At 45.5% G+C, this 22,754-nt stretch overlaps 1 protein-coding gene across 1 annotated transcript in view; it reads right to left on the bottom strand.

Moving 5' to 3' along the window:
- Positions 1-557: 557 nt before the first annotated feature.
- tmie (transmembrane inner ear) overlaps positions 558-22,754 on the bottom strand; it is a 186,725-nt gene continuing 164,528 nt past the window's right edge. The window contains exon 4 of the mRNA XM_068030808.1: positions 558-3,171. Coding sequence (XP_067886909.1) covers positions 2,864-3,171 — 308 coding nt within the window. The 3' untranslated portion in view covers positions 558-2,863. The remainder of the gene's footprint in view (positions 3,172-22,754) is intronic.

Below are 22,754 nucleotides of genomic sequence, written 5' to 3'. Positions count from 1 at the left end.
CATCTCATCAGACCCCTTTCCTATCCTGAGTGGCGTGAAACAGGGCTGTGTTCTCGCACCCACACTCTTCGGGATTTTCTTCTCCCTGCTGCTCTCACATGCGTTCAAGTCCTCTGAAGAAGGAATTTTCCTCCACACAAGATCAGGGAGCAGGTTGTTCAACCTTGCCCGTCTAAGAGCAAAGCCCAAAGTACGAAAAGTCCTCATCAGGGAACTCCTCTTTGCTGACGATGCTGCTTTAACATCTCACACTGAAGAGTGCCTGCAGAGTCTCATTGACAGGTTTGTGGCTGCTTGCAATGAATTTGGCCTAACCATCAGCCTCAAGAAAACTAACATCATGGGGCAGGACTTCAGAAATGCTCCATCCATCAATATTGGTGACCTCGCTCTGGAAGTGGTTCAAGAGTTCACCTACCTAGGCTCAACTATCACCAGTAACCTGTCTCTAGATGCAGAAATCAACAAGCGCATGGGAAAGGCTTCCACTGCTATGTCCAGACTGGCCAAGAGAGTGTGGGAAAATGGCGCACTGACATGGAACACAAAAGTCCGAGTGTATCAAGCCTGTGTCCTCAGTACCTTGCTCTATGGCAGCGAGGCCTGGACAACGTATGTCAGCCAAGAGCGACGTCTCAATTCATTCCATCTTCACTGCCTCCGGAGAATACTTGGCATCAGGTGGCAGGACTGTATCTCCAACACAGAAGTCCTTGAGGCGGCCAACATCCCCAGCTTATACACATAACTGAATCAGCGGCGCTTGAGATGGCTTGGCCATGTGAGCCTCATGGAAGATGGCAGGATCCCCAAAGACACATTGTACAGCGAGCTCGCCACTGGTATCAGACCCACCGGCCGTCCATGTCTCCGCTTCAAAGACGTCTGCAAACGCGACATGAAGCCCTGTGACATTGATCACAAGTTGTGGGAGTCAGTTGCCAGCGTTCGCCAGAGCTGGCGGGCAGTCATAAAGAGGGGGCTAAAGTGTGGTGAGTCGAAGAGACTTAGCAGTTGGCAGGAAAAAAGACAAAAGCGCAAGGGGAGAGCCAACTGTGTAACAGCCCCAACAAACAAATTTTTCTGCAGCACCTGTGGAAGAGCCTGTCACTCTAGAATTGGCCTTTATAGCCACACCAGGCGCTGCTCCACACACCACTGACCACCTCCAGGCGCTTACCCATTGTCTCTCGAAATAAGGAGGCCAAAGAAAGTAATAAAAAAGTCCTTTTCTCCAATACAAATTGCCTCCTCCACGTTCCCTCTACTAAAATCACAGCTGATGCTGGATGATATCTTTGTCACTAAAATCTGTTCACCTGCTTCAACTTCCTCCAGTCCCAGTCCCTTCTCCAGTTCTGAACTCTCAACCCATTATAGCTTTGCCCCAACAAAAACAAGAAATGCTGGAATCACTCAGCAGGTCTGGCAGCATCTGTGGAAAGAGAAGCAGAGTTAACGTTTCGGGTCAGCGACCCTTCTTCGGAACTTTGCCCCATCTCTGCTCAAGTCCTCAACAGACTCATCTCTTCCATCAGACCTGTTTTCTTGAATCTCCTTGCCCAACCCGAGCCTGTCCACGTCTCAGGAATGGGCCACTCAACTGTAGCTTCTGAACCCAATGTTCACAAGCATTGTCAACTGCTTTCAATGTTCAGGGTCTGTTATACCTGACTTTGCCCCTGTTCATTAAACAGCCAACCATTAATCCGCTTTGTCACGTTAACAACTCCTCTATTTACAACCTTCCATTCCTCTGAACTATATAAATGCAAGTTGTTTTTAATTGGTCAATATGGAGGCTAAAAGGAACCTGATTAACCAGTTGTGCCTGGTTCCTTTATTTTTACGTTTTTGTACAGGGGGCTAAATTACAACAAAGAGTTAATGTATTGTCGTTTTTGCAAAGTTTGACCCCGATTCATCTTTAAAAATCTGCAAAAACAGCTTTCATTGACCATGCCCCTGAATGAAAGAAACAGAACCGGTGACTTTGAGGATTCAATGGTTATTTAAAGTCCAGAATTCATGCAAATAGAAATTCACTTAATAGCAAAAAATGGAAATATTTAAAATGTTAGTAAAGGTGGAAAATTTGGAAGTTTCTATCTACTCAATGAGTAACCTCTCTAACTGAAGGGTGCATTGAAGAACTGCTCAGTTATATCAAACCCGTACCAACCTACTCAAGAGGTAATCTAGATGAATTACCGTAGTTTGTTTGCACACTACTGACCTGGAGGAAAAGTGTGCTCCCTTGACATTTCCCTAAATTTTTACCTCAGAACTCAACCTTAACATAGGGCGGCACAGTGGTGCAAGGGTGGCACAGTGGCGCAGTGGTTAGCACCACAGCCTCACAGCTCTGACAACCTGGTTCAGTTCTGGGTACAGCCTGTGTGGAGTTTGCAAGTTCTCCCTATGACTGCATGGGTTTCTGCTGGATGCTCTGGTTTCCTCCCACAGCCAAAGACTTGCAGGTTGATAGATAAATTGGCCATTATAAATTGCCCCTAGCGTTGGTAGGTGGTAGGAGAAAGTAGGGATTGTAGGATTAGTATAAATGGGTGGTTGATGGTCAGCACAGACTCAGTGGGCCAAAGGGCCTGTTTCAGTGTTGTATATCTCTAAATTCTTATCTCTCATAGCTTCTGCACAAGTGTGAACATGTTTATTTCCTGCACTGTTTTTCCAAAAGTTTATGTCAAAGTTCACATTATTTAAGAGCTGAAGTAGAGAGCTGACCTTTGATCCTTCTTTCTGGGGTTGGATTTCAAGCCACGGTCCAGAGGTTGAAATGTCAGTGTACCAACATACTGCCCCATTCAATCCCACTAATACGGTATTGTCCAGTATAAAGGAACTATGAAGACTTTTTAGCAGGAGCTCTCTTTGGTCCTCCCTTGGCATTTATTCCTGTTTTCCCACCACTTTTGGCATTACCAGCTCCCTTAGCATCGGCCTTCCCACCATCTTTTGCTCCTGCTCCTTTCTGTACTGCCCCTTTTTTATTGGCTCCATCCTTTGATTTGCCCTTTGATCCATCCTTGTCCCCTTTAGCTCCATCTTTCTTTTGCCCCTCCTTCTTCTTGACCTCTTTCTTGGAGCCACCATCAGGAACCTTCGCGGAGACAGTAGGAATCTCATTCTTCTTTTGTGCTTCTGCTGCAGCTATGAAATACAAAAAGACACTGATTAAAGACTGCTCCATTAAAAATGAAAACCTAGTAATTCACCAATCCTGGAGGCATGTTTGGGAGCATTCCTGAATTTCTTCAGGAATTCCACCCAAAGCAGCCCTAACAGGGTCTGCAGGATTTATATAACTAGAATCAGAGGTAGTAAGGTATTACAACAAAAACAAGAAATGCTGGATTCACTCAGCAGGTCTGGCAGCATCTGTGGAAAGAGATGCTGCCAGACCTGCTGAGTGAATCCAGCATTTCTTGTTTTTGTTTCAGATTTCCAGCATCCGCAGTATTTTGCTTTTATTTTAGTAGTAAGGTATTAGGTGGGCTCTTGCTAAGAGGGAATGCAATTCCATCTAAAGTAGGTTTACAGGGCATTTTTGTAAACACATGAAAAGTGGTAAAAAAGCTTCATCAGCTGCAGGTGCAAATATCCACAAGGGAATATGATGTGGTGGCGAGAACGGAGACCTGGCTCATATAAAGGCAGGAATGGGTACTAAAAATCCCTGGATACAAGGTGTTCAGGAAAGATGGGGAAGGAAAGAAAGGAGGAGAGGTGGCAGCATTGATTAAGGAGAATATTACAGTGTTTGAGAGTGAGAATGTCCTGGAGAGGTCAAGGACTGAATCTACAAAACAACAATACAAAAGCAAAATACAGCGAATGCTGGAAATCTGAAACAAAAACAGAAAGTGCTGGAAATACTCAGCAGGTTAGACACCATCTATGGACAGAAAAGAAGGGTTAATGTTTCAGGTCAATGGTCTTTCATCAGGACCTATTTGGTTAGAGTTAAGAAACAATTGAGGTACCATTACACTACTGGATGTATCCTATAGGCCACCAATTAGTGCGAAAGATATGGAGAGGCAGATTTTCAGGGAAATTACAGAGAGGTACAAAAACTATAGAATAATAATAACGGGAGCCTTTAATTATCCTAATATAGACTGGGATAATAGTAGTGTAAAGGGAAGAGAGAGTAAGAGTTTCTGAAGGGTGTTCAGGAGATTTTTCTACATCACTATGATTCCGGCCCAATGATGAAGGAAGCATTGCTGAATCTGGTTCTGGGGAATGAGGTGGGTCAGGGAATCAAGTGTCAGTTGGGGCACATTGTTACGAACAAGGGGAAAATGGTATGGATGCCTTCCACTTTTCACCTCTCAACCAACTTTGGTTTTTTAAAAAAATAAATATTGTTTTAGTCCCTGAGTGTTTTAGAGGTCAAATAAACAAACACTGGGTTTTTCATAGGATTAAAAGAAAGATAAATTATTAATTAAACAATACCCAAAATATTTGCAACTTCACCCACTCACACATACGTACACATGCATACACACAAGAGATAGAATTTAGAGGATAGCACGCATTTAAGTCCGATTGTCATGAAAAGAATTCACTTTGAAACCTTCCTGGTTTTCTGGGAGGAACTTTTTAACAGCAACAGCCTGGTGTTCCTTTTCTTGGTTCGCTAAAGTATTACGGACTCCACTGGTTAAGACTCAGTCAAAGTGAGTGGGGTGGGGAGAAACCTGTTACAATTTCTCAGGTGGGGAATTTTCAAGGTCACCTCGCAGTGACGCTGCCTTTGTGGTTTTAAAGATGTTACAGGCAGGGTCTTCCTCTTGGCTGAAATGGCTCTCTCAGATTCCCTGGCTGGCTGGATTTCTGTCTCTGTCTTTCAGGGAGCTGTTTTTTTTTTAAGAAAAAACCTTATCAGGCTTGGTTTTGGTCAGATGACCATTGATGCTCTCCCCTGGTGTGTTCAGACAGTCTTTGAACATGTGGCCATTGCTACACAGTGGGGTTTGAAAGTGGTTTACCTTGACAAAGTGGTGTTATGTCCTACCTAATATCTTGGCTTTGAATCCAGAGTTTTCCTGTCTGCGACGGCTTTTGTCAACCCAATTTTCTTTTATTCGTTCATGGGATGTGGGCGTTGCTGGCTAGGGCAACATTTATTGCCCATCCCTAATTGCCCTTGAGAAGTTGATGGTGGCTACCTTCGTGAACTGCTGCAGTCCTTGGGGTGTACCTACACTTTCAAACCCCACTGTGCTGTTAGAAAGGGAGTTCAAGGATTTTGACCCAACGACAGTGAAGTAACAGCGATATAGTTCCAAGTCAGGATGGTGTGTGGCTTAGAGGGGAACTTGCAGGTGGTGGTGTTCCCAAGCAACTACTGCCCTTGTCCTTCTAGGTGGTGTAGGTTGCAGGTTTGGTAAGTGCTGTTGAAGGAACTTTGGTGAGTTGCTGCAGTGCATCTTGTAGACGGTACACATTGCTGCCACTGTGCGTCAATGGTGAAGGGAGTGAATGTTGAAGGTGGTGGATGGGGTGACAATCACGTGGACTGCTTTGTTCTGGATGGTGTTGAGCTTCTTGAGAGTTGTTGGAGCTGCACCCATTCAGGCAAGTGGAGAGCATTCCATCACACTCCTGACTTGTGCCTTGTAGATGATTGACAGGCACTGGGGAGACAGGAGGTGAGTTACTTTCTGCATAATTCCCAGCCTCTGACCTGCTCTTGTAGCCACAACATTTATGTGGCTGGTCCAGTTCATTTTGTTGATAATGGCAGATTCAGCCATTGAATATCAAGGAGCGGGGGTTAGATACTCTCTTGTTTGATATGGTCATTGCCTGGCACTTGTGTGGCACAAATGTTACTTGACATTTATCAGCCCAAATCTGGATGCTGTCCAGGTCTTGCTGCAAATGGATATCAGCTGCTTCAGTATCTGAGCATCATGAATGGTGCTGAACATTGTGCAATCATCAGCCGACATCCCAACTTCTGACCTTATAATGGAGGGAAGGTCATTGATGAAGCAGCTGAAGATGGTTGGGCCTAGGGCCCTACCCTGAGGAACTCCTGCAATGATGTCCTGGGACTGAGATGATTGACCTCCAACAGCCATAACCCATCTTCCTTTGTGATAGGTATGACTCTAACCAGCGGAAAATTTTCCCCCTGATTCCCATTGACTCCAGTTTTGCTTGAAGATAGGAACCATTTAACATTGAATGGGCTGGTAAGCATTTTAATGTGCCTTCCACAGGACTAGTCCAGAAGTGATGATGGATTTAGTCTCCAACAGTGACGATGTATATTTGCAGTACAGGAGAGGTCACCTGACCTCTTACTCTATCTTATCTGCAGTAAAATTGTGTCCATTTTTTGGAGTTTAGATCATCATTGCACTTTTTACAGTTCATAATTGCTCCAGTTCACTTTAGTTCATAACTGTCCCTTGCATGAGCATGACAACATTTAGGGAACAGTGATCATAGTATCATAAGGCTTAGGTTAGCCATGGAAATACACAAGGCGCAATCTACAGTAAAAATACTTAATTGAAGGAGGGCCAATTTCAGTGGGTTCAGAACAGATCTGTGCCAGCTAAATTGGAATGAAAGATTGGCAGGCAAAACTGTAAAGGCTGCCTTTAAAGAGGAAATGGCTTAGTACAGTTGAGAGGGGGAAAGATAGGACAACCGAAGTCAGAGATCTTCTTCTTTGGCCTCCTTGTCTCGAGAGACAATGGGTACGTGCCTAGAGGTGGATAGTGGTTTGTGGAACAGCGCCTGGAGTGGCTGTAAAGGACAATTCTAGAGTGACAGACTCTCCCACAGGCTCTGCAGATAAAATTGGTTGTCGGGGCTGTTACACAGCTGGCTCTCTCCTTGCACTTCTGTCTTTTTTCCTGCCAAATGCTAAGTCTCTTCGACTCGCCACTCTTTAACCCTGCCTTTGTAGCTGTCGGCCAGCTCTGGCGATCACTGTCAACTGACTCCCACGACTTGTGGTCAATGTCACAGGACTTCATGTCGCGTTTGCAGACGTCTTTAAAGCGGAGACATGGATGGTCGTTGGGTCTGATACCAGTGACGAGCTCGCAGTACAATGTGTCCTTGGGGATCCTGCCATCTTCCATGCGGCTCACATGGCCAAGCCATCTCAAGCGCTGCTGGCTCAGTACGGTGCATATGCTGGGGATGTTTGCCACCTCGAGAACTTCTGTGTTGGAGATACGGTCCTGCCACCTGATGCCAAGGATTCTCTGGAGACAGCGAAGATGGAATAAGTTGAGACGTCGCTCTTGGCTGACATACGTTGTCCAGGCTTCGTTGCCATAGAGCAAGGTACTGAGGACACAGGCTTGAAACACTTGGACTTTTGTGTTCCGTGTCAGTGCGCCATTTTCCAACACCCTCTTGGCCAGTCTGGACATAGCAGCAGATACCTTTCCCATGCACTTGTTGATTTCTGCATCGAGAGACAGGTGATAGTTGAGCCCAGGTAGGTGAACTCTTGAACCACTTCCAGAGCGTGGTCGCCGATATTGATGGATGGAGCATTTCCGACGTCCTGTCCCATGATGTTCACTTTCTTGAGGCTGATGGTTAGGCCATATTCGTTGCAAGCAGCCTCGTCTGCTGACGAGGTCAAAGTCTTTGGTGAGATCTATGAAAGCAATGTAGAGGGGCATCTGTTGTTCACGGCATTTCTCCTGTAGAAGGGAGAACAGCATGTCAATGATGGATTTCTCTGCTCGAAAGTCGCACTGTGCCTCAGGGTAGACACGCTCAGCCAGCTTCTGGAGTCAGTTTAAAATGACTCGAGCGAAGACTTTCCCCACTATGCTGAGCAGGGAGATTCCACGGTAGTTGTTGCAGTCACCGCGATCACCCTTGTTCTTATAGAGGGTGATGATATTGGCATTGCGCATGTCCTGTGGTGCTGCTTCCTCATCCCAGCACAGGCAAAGCAGTTCATGGAGTGCTGAGAGTATAGCAGGCTTGGCACTCCTGATTATTTCAGGGGTAATGCAGTCCTTTCCGGGGGCTTTTCCACTGGCTAGAGAATCAATGGCATCACTGAGTTCCAATTTTGTTGGCTGTTCGTCCAGCTCACCCATGACTGTCAGAGACTGGGCTGCATTGAGGGCGGTATCAGTGTCAACATTTTCCCTGGAGCACAGTTCTAGGTAGTGCTCCACCCAGCGGTCCATTTGCTTGCGTTGGTCAGTGATCGTTTCCCCTGATTTAGATTTGAGGGGGGGGGGGCGATCGTCTTGATGGTTGGCCCAAAAGCTCTTTTAATGCCATCATACATTCCTCTGATGTTTCCGGTGTCAGAGACCAGCTGAATACGACTGTTGGTGTTGCCAGTAGTCATTTGCACAGCGCTTGGCTGTTCTTTGTGCAGCGCTTCTGGCTACTTTAAGTGCTATGGATGTTAACTCGCTGGGGGCTTTCTTGTAGTTCAACAGTGTAGTGCACTTAGCGGCTATGACAGGTTCCATCTCTTCAAAGTGAGATTGAAACCAGTCTGCATTCTGCTTCTCACGTTTGCTAAAGGTGACAAAAGGTCGCTAGATGACAAAACAGTTAGAGAGTAGGATGAAGTAGAAAAAGGGGCACATGACATTTGTCAGCTTAATAAATATAAGTGAGAACCAGGCTGAATATAGTAAGTTCAGCATTGAAGTTAAAAAAGAAATAAGAGAGGCAAAGAGAGAGTATGAGAAGAGACTGACAGCCAGCATATAAGTGAATCCAAAGGACTTCTATTGGCATATAAATCGTAAAAGCATGGTAAGAGAAGGGATGTGGCTGATTAGGTACCAAAAAGTGGATCTAAGCATGGAGTCAGAGGCATGGCTGAGGCTGTAAATCTTTGGATCTGTCTTTACCAAGAAAGAAGATGCTGCCAAAGTCATAATTAAAGGGAAGGTAGTTGTGATACTGAATGGAAAAAAATGATAAAGCGGAGATTTGAAAAACTGGCCATACTTAAAGTTGAAAAGTCACCAGGACCAGATGGGATGCATATGAGGGTGCTGAAGGAAGTAAGATTGGAAATTGTGGAGGTACTGGCCATAATCTTCTAATCCTCCTTGGATACAGGGGTGGTGCCAGAGAACTGGAGAATTGCAAATGTTACACCCTTGTTCAAAAAGGGTGTGAAGATAACCTCAGAAATTACAGGCCAGTCAGTTTAACCTCAGTGATGGGAAAGATTTTAAAAATAATGGCCAGGATTTCATGGGACCCGGTGGGAAATGGAAGGTGGAAGCGGGTGGCGAAGGCACTCCCACTCTGACTCCTGTTCCCATTGGAACCTCATGCTGGCTGGTCAATTGGGCAGTGCCAGTCTTACCGGAACACCCTACCAGTAACTGCTGCAATGCTGTCCAACTCTCCATCCACTCCAGTCCCTTTCTAGTGAGACCCCTGCCAGAAGCACTATCTGATCAAGGGGGCCTCGACCACAAAACAATGGCTGCCCAACTCTTTTCAACCAACTAAAGAGAAAAGCCTTACTGCACAGCTGCCGAGCGTAGCAATGGCAGCAACTGTTGCCGCCCTTTAAAAACTCTGAGACTCTGACGCCCTTTGTCCTCCATGTGTTCACTGTTAAATCTGAACGGGCCCATTAAATTGCAGTCAATTGCCTCATCAACGAGCTTAAATGCCTGCCAATTGCTACTTCCGAAAACGCAAGCAGCGTCCCCATGCGGCTTCCCGTCTGCCACTCATAAAATTCTAGCCCAGTGTGATAACATCGGGTTGGGGGGGTGGGGGTGGGGTCATTCTATGCAGTTGTACAGCCCCACCCACTTCTGCAAATAATCATCGACATCCAATTCTGTAGCATAAAATCCCAGCCAATAACGTGGGACAACATTAATATTCACTTGGACAAGTGTGGATTAATTAAGGAAAGTCAGCATGGATTTGTTAAAGGTGAACCTTATTCATTAATTTGATTGAATTTTTTGATGAAGTAACAGAGAAGGTTGATGAGGATAATATGTTTGATTATGTGAATATAGGAGAATCAGTGGATGTAGTACATTTTGATTTTCAAAAGGTGTTTACAAGAAGTCATATAAGAGGTTGTTTTATAAGATTAGGGTTAATGGGATTGGGGGTAATATATTAGCATGGATATAAATGCAGGTACTTTCTTAATTGGTGTTTCCGTGCCAAGATGGGGATTGGCACAGAATGGTACTGAATCAAAAACAGACTTATAATTAAAAGTTTCACTTGATGGAATAGCAACCATTGAAACTATCGATAATATAACAAGGTAGGCAACTTGTACAAATCCAAAGAAAAAAGACTTACCTCTTTATAGTGTCTATTACGATCTTAGGACATCCCAAAGTGTTTTACAGCTAATGGAGCACTTCTGAAGTTTTGTTTCTATTGTGATGTAGTAAAATGTGGCAGCTAATTTGTGCACAGCAAGATTACACAAATAGCAATGTGATATTGACCATATAATATCATTCCGTGATGTTGGTTGATGGATAGACATTGGGCACACATTCGGGAGAACTTTTTTAATTCTTAAGAGTGGCGTAGCGGTTAGCACCGCAGCCTCATAGCTCCAGTGACCCAGGTTCAGTTCTGGGTACTGCCTGTGTGGAGTTTGCAAATTCTCCCTGTGACTGCGTGGATTTCTACTGGGTGCTCTGGTTACCTCCCACAGCCAAAGACTTGTAGGTTGAAAGATAAATTGGCCATTGTAAATTGCCCCTAGTGTAGGTAGGTGGTAGGAGAATTGTCGGGATGTGGTAGGGAATATGGGATTCATGTAGGATTGGTATAAATGGGTGGTTGATGGTCAGCTCAGACTTGGCAGGCCATGGGGCCTGTTTCAGTGCTGTATCTCTCTCTAACTCCTATCCTCTTCTTTGAAATAGTGCCATGTGATCTTTAATATCCACCTGAGAGAGCAGACAGGGCTTTGCTTTGATATGATACCTGAGGGGCTGATCAGGAACACAAGATCACAAGAAATAGGAGCAGGAGTAGGCCATTCAGCCATTCTAGCCTGCTCTGCCATTCAATGAGATCATGGCTGATCTTCTACCTCAACACCATTTTCCTGCACTATCCCCGTAACCCTGGATGTTTTTAATATGTAGAAATCTATTGATCTCAGTTTTGAATATACTCAACGACTGAGCCTCCACAGCCCTCTGGGGCAGAGAATTCCAAAGCTTCACCACACTCTGAGTGAAGAAATTCCTCCTCATCTCAGCATTGCAAGAAACCCTCAGGCAGCTAGGGTCCTCCAGGCCTCAGGCAGCCAGAGAATGGCCGCTAAAGTTATCACAGGCCAAGGGGGAGTCTGATCAGCAGCCTGCCTCCACCCCAGTTGTTGTCGCTGGATTCATACCTCGTAGAAGCACTCGTAAACATATAAAGAAAAGTACCTAGGCACCCTAGGGGGTTCACAGGTATTTGATATTTGACATGTGATGCCTCATATAAATTCTTTTGTTCAAGCAATTAAAGTGCATTGTGAAAAAGTGATTATATTATCATGCCTTAATTGTGAGCTGCTGACTTCACCCTTCCCCCTTAGTGGAATGACAATTTGAATATGATCTCCCATGGGCAGTAGTGCCTATTTAGCTGGGTGCTAGGCACAGACACAAATGGAAACACTACATGCATTGGTTTCTCTGTGAGTGAAAATCAGGGAGATTGGAATTGGGAAAGTATGAGATTGTCTCTTGCCACCTTGGCCCGTCGCTCAATCTGCCTGGCCTCTGGTGCAAGGGCTACAACATCCAGCGCTACTTGTTCGTCTCCCTCTTCCACATCCTCCTCATTGGTGGAGGAGTATCGCTCAGGCAACTCATCGTCATATAAGGCCGCCCTGCAGTGCTAGATTGTGCAGGGTACAGCTGACAGCCACAATAAGCGAGACCCTCGAATGGGCATACTGCAGGGCTCTACCAGATCGATCTAGGCACCGGAACCTCATCTTCAGCAGCCCAATGGCCTGCTCAAGGTCGCTCGGGTGAAGCCATGGCAAGTGTTGTACTTCTCCTCTGCTGGATTGTGAGGGTTCCTCACAGACATGAGTAGCCAAGTATTTAATGGATAGCCCTTGTCTCTGAAAATCCAGCTATGAAGGTGAATGGGGGGCCTGAAAAGCTGTGGCACCCGGGATATCGAAGTACATAGATGTCGTGGCTGTTTCTTGGGAAGTGGTCACACACCTTTAAGAATTGTTTTCGGTGGTCGCAGACCAGTTGAACCTTGATTGAATGGAAGCCCTCCCTGTTGATGAAGGCAGCTGGTTGGTCCCTGGGAGTATTGATGACCATATGCAATCTATCACACCTTGCGCCCAGAGAAATCCAGCGATGGTCTTGAATCTGATGGCCCTCTCGGCCTGACTGTCATGGTCAGGACAGTAGCCGCTGAACCTCTTGAATAGAAATAGGTCACCTCCTTAATGTAGTGGTGGGCTGCTACCTGGGAGCCCCCACACATGTCCCCAGTGGCTCCTTGGAATGATCCAGATGCATAAAAGTTTAGTGCCACTGTGATCTTCAGGGCCACTGGCATAAAGTGACTAACATAGGTTACAACTCATCCTGCAGCAGGGGCATAAGCCGTTGACGGTCTCCTTGGAGAGGTGTAGTCTTAGCTGACAATGCAGCCCGGGCATTTGGAGGAAGCTGATTCGATACACTCTCTGGCACAGGTGGGCCCTTCTTGGCATGGGTGGCTACTGTTGCTCTTGTCGTGGAGCTTCGTGGGCCGGCACAGCTGCCTCTTGGCCCTCTCTCCGTCGGAGGTGCTGCATCATGCTACAGGGGTCCAAAAATACAGGGTGTATGAGACCATTGCAAGCTGACCTGTGGGCCTCCGGATTGCTGACGATGCAGAGATGACCCTGACTTGTCAACTGATCCTTTGCTGCTTCTGCTGGCAGAATCCCTGATGGCTCGCAATGCCCCCCCCCACCCTTGCAGATGGCCGACCCTCTCATCCAGCAGTATTGGCAACCACACATCTCATCCAACAGTTTGATTGCCCGTTAAAGCTACCCAAACCCATGCACCCACATCTTGCAGAGCCCCCAAGACCCCGATCCCCCTTTGCAGATCCCCTGAAACCCCGATCTCCCTTTGAAGAGTGCATAGCACTGCAGAAAGAAAATGGCCTCCGCACTCTCCTCTTCACCTATATGCAGCACTGTTAATGGTTGCCTACCCCGGCGGCACTGATGCCTCGCCTCTCTGCTGCCAGCTTTTAATGGCCATAAACCTGCAGCCACGTAAGTGCTGCCCGCTGTCCAATTACTCCCAACCCACCCCAATTGAATCAATTGATGCAAATGCATTGAAATTAACTGTTCAGCAATTTAAAATAAATTCCCGCTGCATCGTGGCGGCGATTCCACCTTGATGCTTTCCCACCGCTGACTAAATCCAGAACTGATGTCAAGATGCTGGAGTTCCGGGTGGTGCTTCCGATGCGATTCTCCGTTCCCCCAAGCCACCATTCCCGCTTCAAATGACCACACAAAATTCTGCCCCAACAGTGCAAAACTCCCTCAGTACTGTAATGGTGTGTCAGCCTTTGGAGTGGGGCTTGCCCTGAAAACCTTCCTAATCAGTGGTAAGAGTGCTATCACTGAGCCATTGTTGATGCATATGGAAAAAAGAGCTCGCTAAGTAAGGAAAATTAAAGTTATTGATAAGGGCTGCATCAATTAAACTCTACAGTGTTTCCTGCATTTTCAGTTTTTATTTCAGTTTTCAACATCTGCAGTATTTTGCATTTCAGTTAAATTCTCTCTTAGATGAGGTTTTATTTTAACAATTATATAACTATATAATGTGGAATTGTGTGGTTTCGCACAGAAAGGGAGTTAGATAAATGTCAAAATACTGGCTGTTTCTCACAAGTATTTGGATTCATAAAGGTTTAAAGTACGGAGCTCAGAACTGTAACATCTTTGAACTCCCAACAAACCATCATCAGGTGTGGTTTCAAGTATGGCTGTACAGACACCTCTAAAACACTGTCCTTAACATGTGCCAATTTCCGTGCCGATGCTTGGAAGAGTAAGAATGAGTGACGGTGCATTTTTGGGAGGATTGTCCCTCACCGTCTATATGGCTGCAGTCCCTGAGTCATCTGAAAGTCCTAGGAAAAGGGCATAGAGACAAGGGTTGGCATGAAATCACACGAGTAAGCAGTAGCAGATAAGTAGCAGCATAGTGCAGATTATGATGTGTGTGAGTTAAGTAGAAAGAAATTAGTCAGGGAAACACCCTGTTACGTGTGGCCTCCATCCCAGCCATCTTCATTCCAGCCTGTCCTCCTTCTATCAGTGGTTACTTGGAGTCAAAGTTTGCATCTGTTTCCCTCCCTCCTTAATTCATCATTCCTCTCTCCTCTGAGTTCACAGTCCTTCTATCCTTCCTTAATCTCTCCCTCCATGTAAACTCCCCAATCCATATTCACAGCCACCCTCGTCAGGTGTCTTCGCGACTTCCCTTGTGTCAATCTAGGATAAGGCCATCTCTGATCACTTCCTTTATTGCTCTCTATCCATATTCCACATCCCCGTCCAACCATACTTTCTTCTGTGACAACACTGGAAAAACCTCTCTCCTAATTTACTTACAACTGCACATTCAAAATTCCAACTGTTCTAGCCTTTGGCCCTCCATTCACCATCAATCTGCTCAACCACACCTTCACCTCTACCTTTGATGCTCCGGTCCCCATTAAAACCATTACTCTCTCCCATGCTGGTCACTGCCCCTGGTACGGCCCTCATTTTCCCTCCCTTAAGTCCAAAAGATGCAGACTTGAAAGGATATGGCGGACACCTGGTTTGGTCATTCACCATCAGATATGGCTGGACCACATAGAGCACTATCGGATCCTGTTCCTGGCTGCTAAAACTGCTTGTTTTCCAGGATCATCCTGGATTGCATAGTTAACCCCCAGCTTCTTTTCCCATCGGCAAACCGTCTCCTTAAACTCTTCTCCCCTGCCTCCTCCATCCTCACCTCCAACAACAAGTGCGAGGAGCTCATGGACTTCTTTGTCACTAAGACTGAGACTATCCGATCAGCTGCGTCTGCCACTTCCCTCCCTTTTCCTGGCGCGCCGAGCCAAACCTCCTCTAAGGGGCCTCTCTCCTTAGGTATGGACCCTTTTCCTTCAAATCAGCCATCATGCCCCTCTCCTCAAAAAAACAACCTTTTACCCCTCCATCCTTGCAAACTACTGCCTCATCTTCAACCTCCCTTTCCTCTCCAAAGTCCTTGAATGTGTTGCTGCCTCCCAAATCCATGCCTATCTTTCCTGGAACTCCACGTTGTATCCCTACAATGAGGTTTCCGCCCCTGCCACAGTACTGAAACAGTTCTTATCAAAGGCACAAATGAAATGCTATCCACCCTTGTCCTTTTCGACCTGTCGATAGCTTTTGACAGAATTGACCACACCTCCAACATCTCCCCACCATCATCCAGCTGGTGGGACTGCACTCGCATGGTTCCATTCTTACCTATCCAGTCATAGCCAGAGAATCACCTGCAATGGTTTCTCTTCCTGCTCCTGAACCATTATCCTTGGTGTCCCCCAAGGATCTATCCTAGGCCGCCTCTTTTTTTCTCATTTACGTGCTGCCTCTCAGAGACATCACCCAAATGTACATTGAAGCCAGCCAGCTTTACCTCACCACCACCTCTCTCAACTCTTCCACGGTCTCTAAATTATCAGACTGCTTATCTGACATCCAGTACTAGATAAGCAGAAATTTTCTCCAATTAAGTATTGGTAAGACTGAAACCATTGTTTTTGAGCCCTGCCACAAACTCTGTTCCCTAGCCACCAACTCCGTTCCTCTTCCTGACAACTGTCTGATGCTGAACCAGACTGTTCTCAAACTTGGTGTCATATTTGATTTTGAGTTGAGCTTTCGACCACATATTCACATCATCACTAAGACCAACCTATTCCCATTTCTGTAACATCGTACCATTTCGCCCCTGCCACTGCTCATCTGCTGCTGAAACCCTCATCCAGGGGTTTGTTAACTCTAGACTTGACTATTCCATCACACTTCTGGCTGGCCTCCCATGTTCTACCCTCCATAAACATGAGGTTATGCAAAAGTCTGCTGCCTTGTCTTAACATGCACCAAGTCCCGTTCCCTTATTAACCGTGTGCTCGCTGACCTACTTTGGCTCCCAGTCAAGCAACATCCTGATTTTAACATTCTCATTCCTGTTTTCAAATCCCTCCATGACTTTGCCCTTCCCTATCTTTGTAATCTTCTTCCAGCCCTGAAATATCTGCACTCCTCCAGCCTCTTGAGCATCCCCAATTTCAATCGCTCCACCATGGACAGTCGTGCCTTTAGCCGCTAAGGCCCTAAGGTCTGGAATTCCCTCCCTAAACCTCTCAGCCTCTCTGTCTCTTTCCCCCTTCCAGACGTTCCTTAAATCCTACCTCTTTGACCAACCTTTTGATCATTTGCGCAAATATCTCCTATGTGGCTCGGTGTCAAATTTTATTTGATAATGCTCCTTTGATGAGTCTTGGGACATTTTACTACATTAAAGGCACTATATAAATGTAAGTTATTGTTCTCTCCTTTCTTCCAGTGTTTTTAAGGTTTTGAAAAGCTTATAAGTAATAAAGGCAAGCAGTTATGATAAAAATGTGTTCCTTTGGGAGTATTTGGGAGTATAGAACTGTACAATTATGTGTCTTGATTCATGTTCATCCAGCCTTGACAGAAGGGCAGTAATACAACATGGTACACACATAGACGAGTGATTCAGACAATTTAGTTACAATTTATACAGATGTCTTAGTGAGCAGGTGATTTTGTGATAGAACGACTGCTTTGCTTAATAAAGTGCTGTGAATTTGATGTTCTAATCGTGCCTTTTCTTAACTTTGAGCTTTTGCTGAGGAGATGATTAATGCATTTTCAATTGATGCTACGTTATACTGCAGATCATTTCAATTGACTTGAAATTTCCCCACTGGGAGCACAGCACGACACAGAATCACAGAATTGTTACAGCACAGAAGGAGGCCATTCGGCCCATCGTATCCGAACTGGCTCTCTGAAAGAGCCGTTCCCTCAGTCCATTCCCCTGCCTTCTCCCCATAACCCTGCATATTCTTCCTTTTCATATAGCTGTCTAATTCCCTTTTGAATGCCTCAATAATACCGATGGGCCAAGTAGCCTCTTTCTGTGCCTTAAACTTTCTATGATTCCATGATTCTATACCGGCCTCCACCATACTCTCAGGCAGTGCATTCCAGACCCTAACCACTCGCCGCGTTAAAATGTTTTTCCTCATATCACTTTTGCTTCTCTTAGCAAATACTTTAAATCTGTGCCTTCTCGTTCTCATTCCTTCCACAAGTCGGAACAGTTTCTCTCTGTCTACTCTGTCCAGACCCCTCATGATTTTGAATGCCTCTATCAAATCACCTCTCAGCCTTCTCTTCTCCAAAGAAAACAGTCCTAACGTCTCCAATCTATCTTCATAACTGAAACTTCTCATCGCTGGAACTACTCTCATGAATCTCTTCTGTACTCTCTCCAATGCCCTGACGTCTTTCCTCAAGTGCAGTGCCCAGAATTGGAAGCAATACTCCAGCTGAGGCTGAACTAGTGTCTTATTTGACATAACTTCCTTGGTCTTGTACTCTATGCCCCTATTAATAAAGCCCAGGATACTGTATGCTTTATTAACTGCTCTCTCAACCTGTCCTGCCACCTTTAATGACTTATGCACATATACACCCAGGTCCCTCTGATCCTGCACCCCCTAATTCCACTGCAGTCTGTCACTTTCCAAATGACTCAGTGTATAACTGAGCCATCCATAGGATGTTAAATTTCATTCTTAGTCTATACTGAGTTAGAAGCTCTTAGCAGGGGCTGGTTGTAAAGGCATTGCAATGATTGGCCCCAGTGCCCTGTCCTAGTGAGGAGAAAAATTAGCCAGTGTTCCTGCTCCTGATCATAATCCACAAATTCCTGCTAGAAAGTGTATGGATGTCTGGGGAAGAGAGCATGAGGCTGTTCTACAATCAAATAGCCCTTTACACTCGCCTGTGAAGAATGCAACGTAAAGAGATTAAGAAAGAAGCAAGAGAAAAAAATGAACCAGCAAAAGAACACGAAACAAAATGGTGGCAGAGGTTAGGATATAAAATTGTTGAACTCATTGTTGAGTCCAGAAGGCTGTAAATTGCCTGTAAAGGTGCTGTTCCCCGAGCTTGCATTGAGCTTCATTGAAACACTATAGCAGGCCAAGGACAGAAAGGCCAAAGAGGGAACAAGGTGGAGAATGAAAATGACAGGTGACTGAAAACTCGGGGTCATGCCTGTAGGTAGTTTTGGGGTGATTGGAATTAGCTTCACTTTATTATTTACTTTATCCTTTAAGCTGATGCTAACACATTTAGATTTTGCACAAGTGTATTAAAAGTGATCAGTTACAATTAATCCTAAAATCTTGATTGAATTATATGAGTTATATATGTACTAAATTGTGTATTTGTCTCAATTATGTAGTTTGAATGTAGCTTTAATAATGTAATTGTTTAAAACATCAGTTTCTGTAAGATGAATAACGTATTGTCTCTGTCTGCACAAAAGAATGGGCAAACCCTGAAACCTTCAGCAAATCTAATTTACGAAGAATCAGTTTTTGTACAAAATCCATGCAGTCTGTATCAGCATAAGGAGATAATAACTAAAATGAATAAAGCTTTTCATAGTTTGTTTCACAATTACTGGCAATAATCTGTCACTTAAGTCCCAATTAGAATAGGCTAGCAACTGACATCACAATGTCTGAGCCAACCATCAGGCCAACACAAACTGGCCTGGTGGCCATGGTCAGGGTCTATGATGCCTCATTGCACAGATTCCCAAGAAGATCGACAGAAGTAGGAGAACTCCAGCAAGTGGCGAAGAGAGGACAAAAGATCTGAAAGGGTCTTCATGTCGTTTGCGACCAAAACTCGATCGGAAAGCGCAATCGTGAGAGCAGTAAAGTCACTACCTGAAATTTGTTAAGTATAACTTGTTCTTTCTGAATAAAGTTTTCTTAAATTACTACACCAGGTATCCCATTACCATATTGGTCATTGTCTTGTCAGGCTAAGAGTTAAAAGTGAGACAGACTTGATAAAAAGAGAAATCTCACTCTTCAGCCCCTGCGGACTGAACGGAGGTGTTCTGCAAAGTGATCACCCAGTCTGCATTTGATTTCCCCATTGTAGAGGAGACCATATTGTGAGCAGTGAATACAGTGAAAGAAGTACAAGTAAATTACTGCTCACTTGGAAGGAGTGTTTGGGGCCTTGGACGGTAAGAAGAGAGGAGGTAAAAGCTTGCATGGAAAGGTGCATAGGAAAGGGACCAGGGTGTTGCAGAGGGAACTGTCCCTTTGGAATATTGAAAGGGGAGGGGATGATGTGTTTGGTGCTGGCATCACATTGGAGGTGGCTGAAATAGCGGAGGATGATCCATTGAATACGAGGACAAGAGGAACTCTATTATGGCTCTGGGAGGGAGGGGAAGGGGTGAGTGCAGAAGGATGGGAAATGGAACAGACACGGTCAAGGGCCCTGTCAACCATGGTGAGGGAGAATCCTCGGCTGAGGAAAAAAGCAAGACATATCAGAACCGCTAGTATATAGTATGAAAGGTTGCATCGCCCAAACAGATGCAATAGAGAAGAAGAAACTGGGAGAGTGGAATAGAGACCTTATAGGAAGCGGGGTGTGAGGAAGTGCAGTCAAAGAGCTGTTTGATCTGACTTGCACTTAGATACTCAGAGTAACTCAACACGGATTATCACTTGTCACTGTCGCTGGCCGTGCAATCTAGTCGGCTTCAAATTAGATCTAATTAGACATGGATCACTGAAGACAAAGCATAAACGTCAACTGCAATCAGGTACATCAATCTACTGAGACGCATGGGTGATGAATGTGTTTGGATGAGTAATTGTAGCTATGAATTATCAAACCGTGAATTATATGCTCATTCCCTTATCCTGACTAAGACATAGTCAGTTAGCAAATAGTCTCAGAGCGTTTGTCCACTGCTGATCCCATTTGTCACTTCTTTGTATTTCTTTTGCCACATCTCCTCTTCCTCAATGACTTGTTTTGGGATACGGTTCTACGGGCACAGTCAGGTTTCTGCCTAATTTTGCAAACATGGGTTGGGTGGGATGTAAAAATTAAAAAAATCTCAAACTCAAACACAAACTGCCTCAAGTTTTCCCACTTCCAGTTTTAACAAAGGCAGAATGGGGGTGGGCAACTAACCTGCTCCCAGGAGGTATATTGCTCAATTAAATATTTTAATGAAGCTACATGTCTCAGATTTACTCCCCATTTTAAATTAAACCCTGGCGGCCAGGTTTTTTGAGCCTTGGGGAGGCTGACAGATAAAAGGAAGCAGACTGCTGCATGGATATGGATAAGTGACTTTCCAGCACTGCCTGTGGGCCAGGAGGAGCAGGAGTTCTTGCCGCTCGGCACCCACCCCCCCCGCCTCCCCACCCCCAGCTAATCTGCTTCCATCCCCATGTTCAGATACACGCCCCCCCAGCCCCTGATCACCAACCCCTCACCACGATTGGAGCTCCACTGTGATTATCAACCCTCCCCACGATCATCAACACTCAATCTCTGCTGTGGCTCCCTGAGATTATCCCTCACCCTCAGTAGACACTCTCTACCCACTCACCCACCGTGATCTCTACGCCAAAAGCACAAATGTACCTGCTCCTGGGCTGCAGCCTCTGCTGCAGCATTCCCCGCCGGGCAGGAAGCCAAGCCTGTAAATCAGGTTGGCTTCCAGGCAGTGATCTAATTTAAAAATAACCACACATGCTTTGGTGTCAACACTCCACTGTGTTCAGACTTTTGATTTTCCTGACCAGCGCTCCTCCCTGCCACTTGGAAATGCCAGCCAACTAAATATCAGGCTTATTGAGTCTGAATGTCATTATGTACAACAATGGTTCTACAGCAGAAGTGGAATGTTGGAGGCCTCATGACTGTGTGTTGTGGGTTCAAGTCCCACTCCAAAGATTTGAGCACATAATCTTTGCAGTACTGTCAATGGTGCAGTCTTTCAGATCTTTATAGAATCATGTAATCTTACAGCATAGAAGGAGGCCATTCAGCCCATTGTGCCTATGCTGTAATCCTATTCACCCACTCTTTCCCCATAACTGCATGTTTTTCCTTTTTAAATATACGTAAAATTCTCTTTTGGAGGTTACTTTAGAATCTGGATCCACCACCCTTTCAGGTAGGGCATTCTAGAACAACTCACTGACTAATATTTTTCTCCTCATCTCCCCTCTGGTTCTTTTGCCAATTATCTTAAATCTGTCGCCTCTAGTTATCGACCCTCCTGCCAGTGGAAACAGTTTCTTCCTATCTTCAATGTTATTTAAGTTTGAACAGCTCCTATTAAATCTCCCTTTATCCTTCATTTGAAAAGAGTACGGAGTGCTGGGAGAGGCTTCATTTGAAAAGAGCACAGAGTGCGGATAGAGGCTTCATTTGTAAAGAGCACAGAGTGCGGGGAGAGGCTTCATTGAAAAGAGCACGGAGTGCGGATAGAGGCTTCATTTGAAAAGAGCACAGAGTGCGGGGAGAGGCTTCATTGAAAAGAGCACAGAGTGCGGGGAGAGGCTTCACTGAAAAGAGCACAGAGTGCGGGGAGAGGCTTCATTTGAAAAGAGCACAGAGTGCGGATAGAGGCTTCATTTGTAAAGAGCACAGAGTGCGGGGAGAGGCTTCATTGAAAAGAGCACGGAGTGCCGAGAGAGGCTTCATTGAAAAGAGCACGGAGTGCGGATAGAGGCTTCATTTGAAAAGAGCACAGAGTGCGGGGAGAGGCTTCATTGAAAAGAGCACAGAGTGCGGGGAGAGGCTTCATTGAAAAGAGCACGGAGTGCGGAGAGAGGCTTCATTGAAAAGAGCACGGAGTGCGGATAGAGGCTTCATTTGTAAAGAGCACAGAGTGCGGGGAGAGGCTTCATTGAAAAGAGCACGGAGTGCGGAGAGAGGCTTCATTTGTAAAGAGCACAGAGTGCGGGGAGAGGCTTCATTGAAAAGAGCACGGAGTGCGGATAGAGGCTTCATTTGAAAAGAGCACAGAGTGCGGGGAGAGGCTTCATTGAAAAGAGCACAGAGTGCGGGGAGAGGCTTCATTGAAAAGAGCACAGAGTGCGGGGAGAGGCTTCATTTGAAAAGAGCACAGAGTGCAGGGAGAGGCTTCATTTGAAAAGAGCACAGAGTGCGGATAGAGGCTTCATTTGAAAAGAGCACAGAGTGCGGATAGAGGTTTCATTTGAAAAGAGCACAGAGTGCGGGGAGAGGCTTCATTGAAAAGAGCACAGAGTGCGGGGAGAGGCTTCATTGAAAAGAGCACAGAGTGCGGATAGAGACTACATTTGAAAAGAGCACAGAGTGCGGATAGAGGCTTCATTTGAAAAGAGCACAGAGTGCGGGGAGAGGCTTCATTGAAAAGAGTGTGGAGTGCTGGGAGAGGTTTCATTGAAAAGAGCGTGGAGTGCGGGGAGAGGCTTCATTGAAAAGAGCGTGGAGTGCGGAGAGAGGCTTCATTGAAAAGAGCACGGAGTGCGGATAGAGGCTTCATTTGAAAAGAGCACAGAGTGCGGATAGAGGCTTCATTTGTAAA

This window comes from Heterodontus francisci, chromosome 5 (genome assembly GCF_036365525.1).
Source record: "Heterodontus francisci isolate sHetFra1 chromosome 5, sHetFra1.hap1, whole genome shotgun sequence".
Lineage (NCBI taxonomy): Eukaryota > Metazoa > Chordata > Chondrichthyes > Heterodontiformes > Heterodontidae > Heterodontus > Heterodontus francisci.
This window is presented reverse-complemented; position numbering and strand designations above follow the sequence as displayed.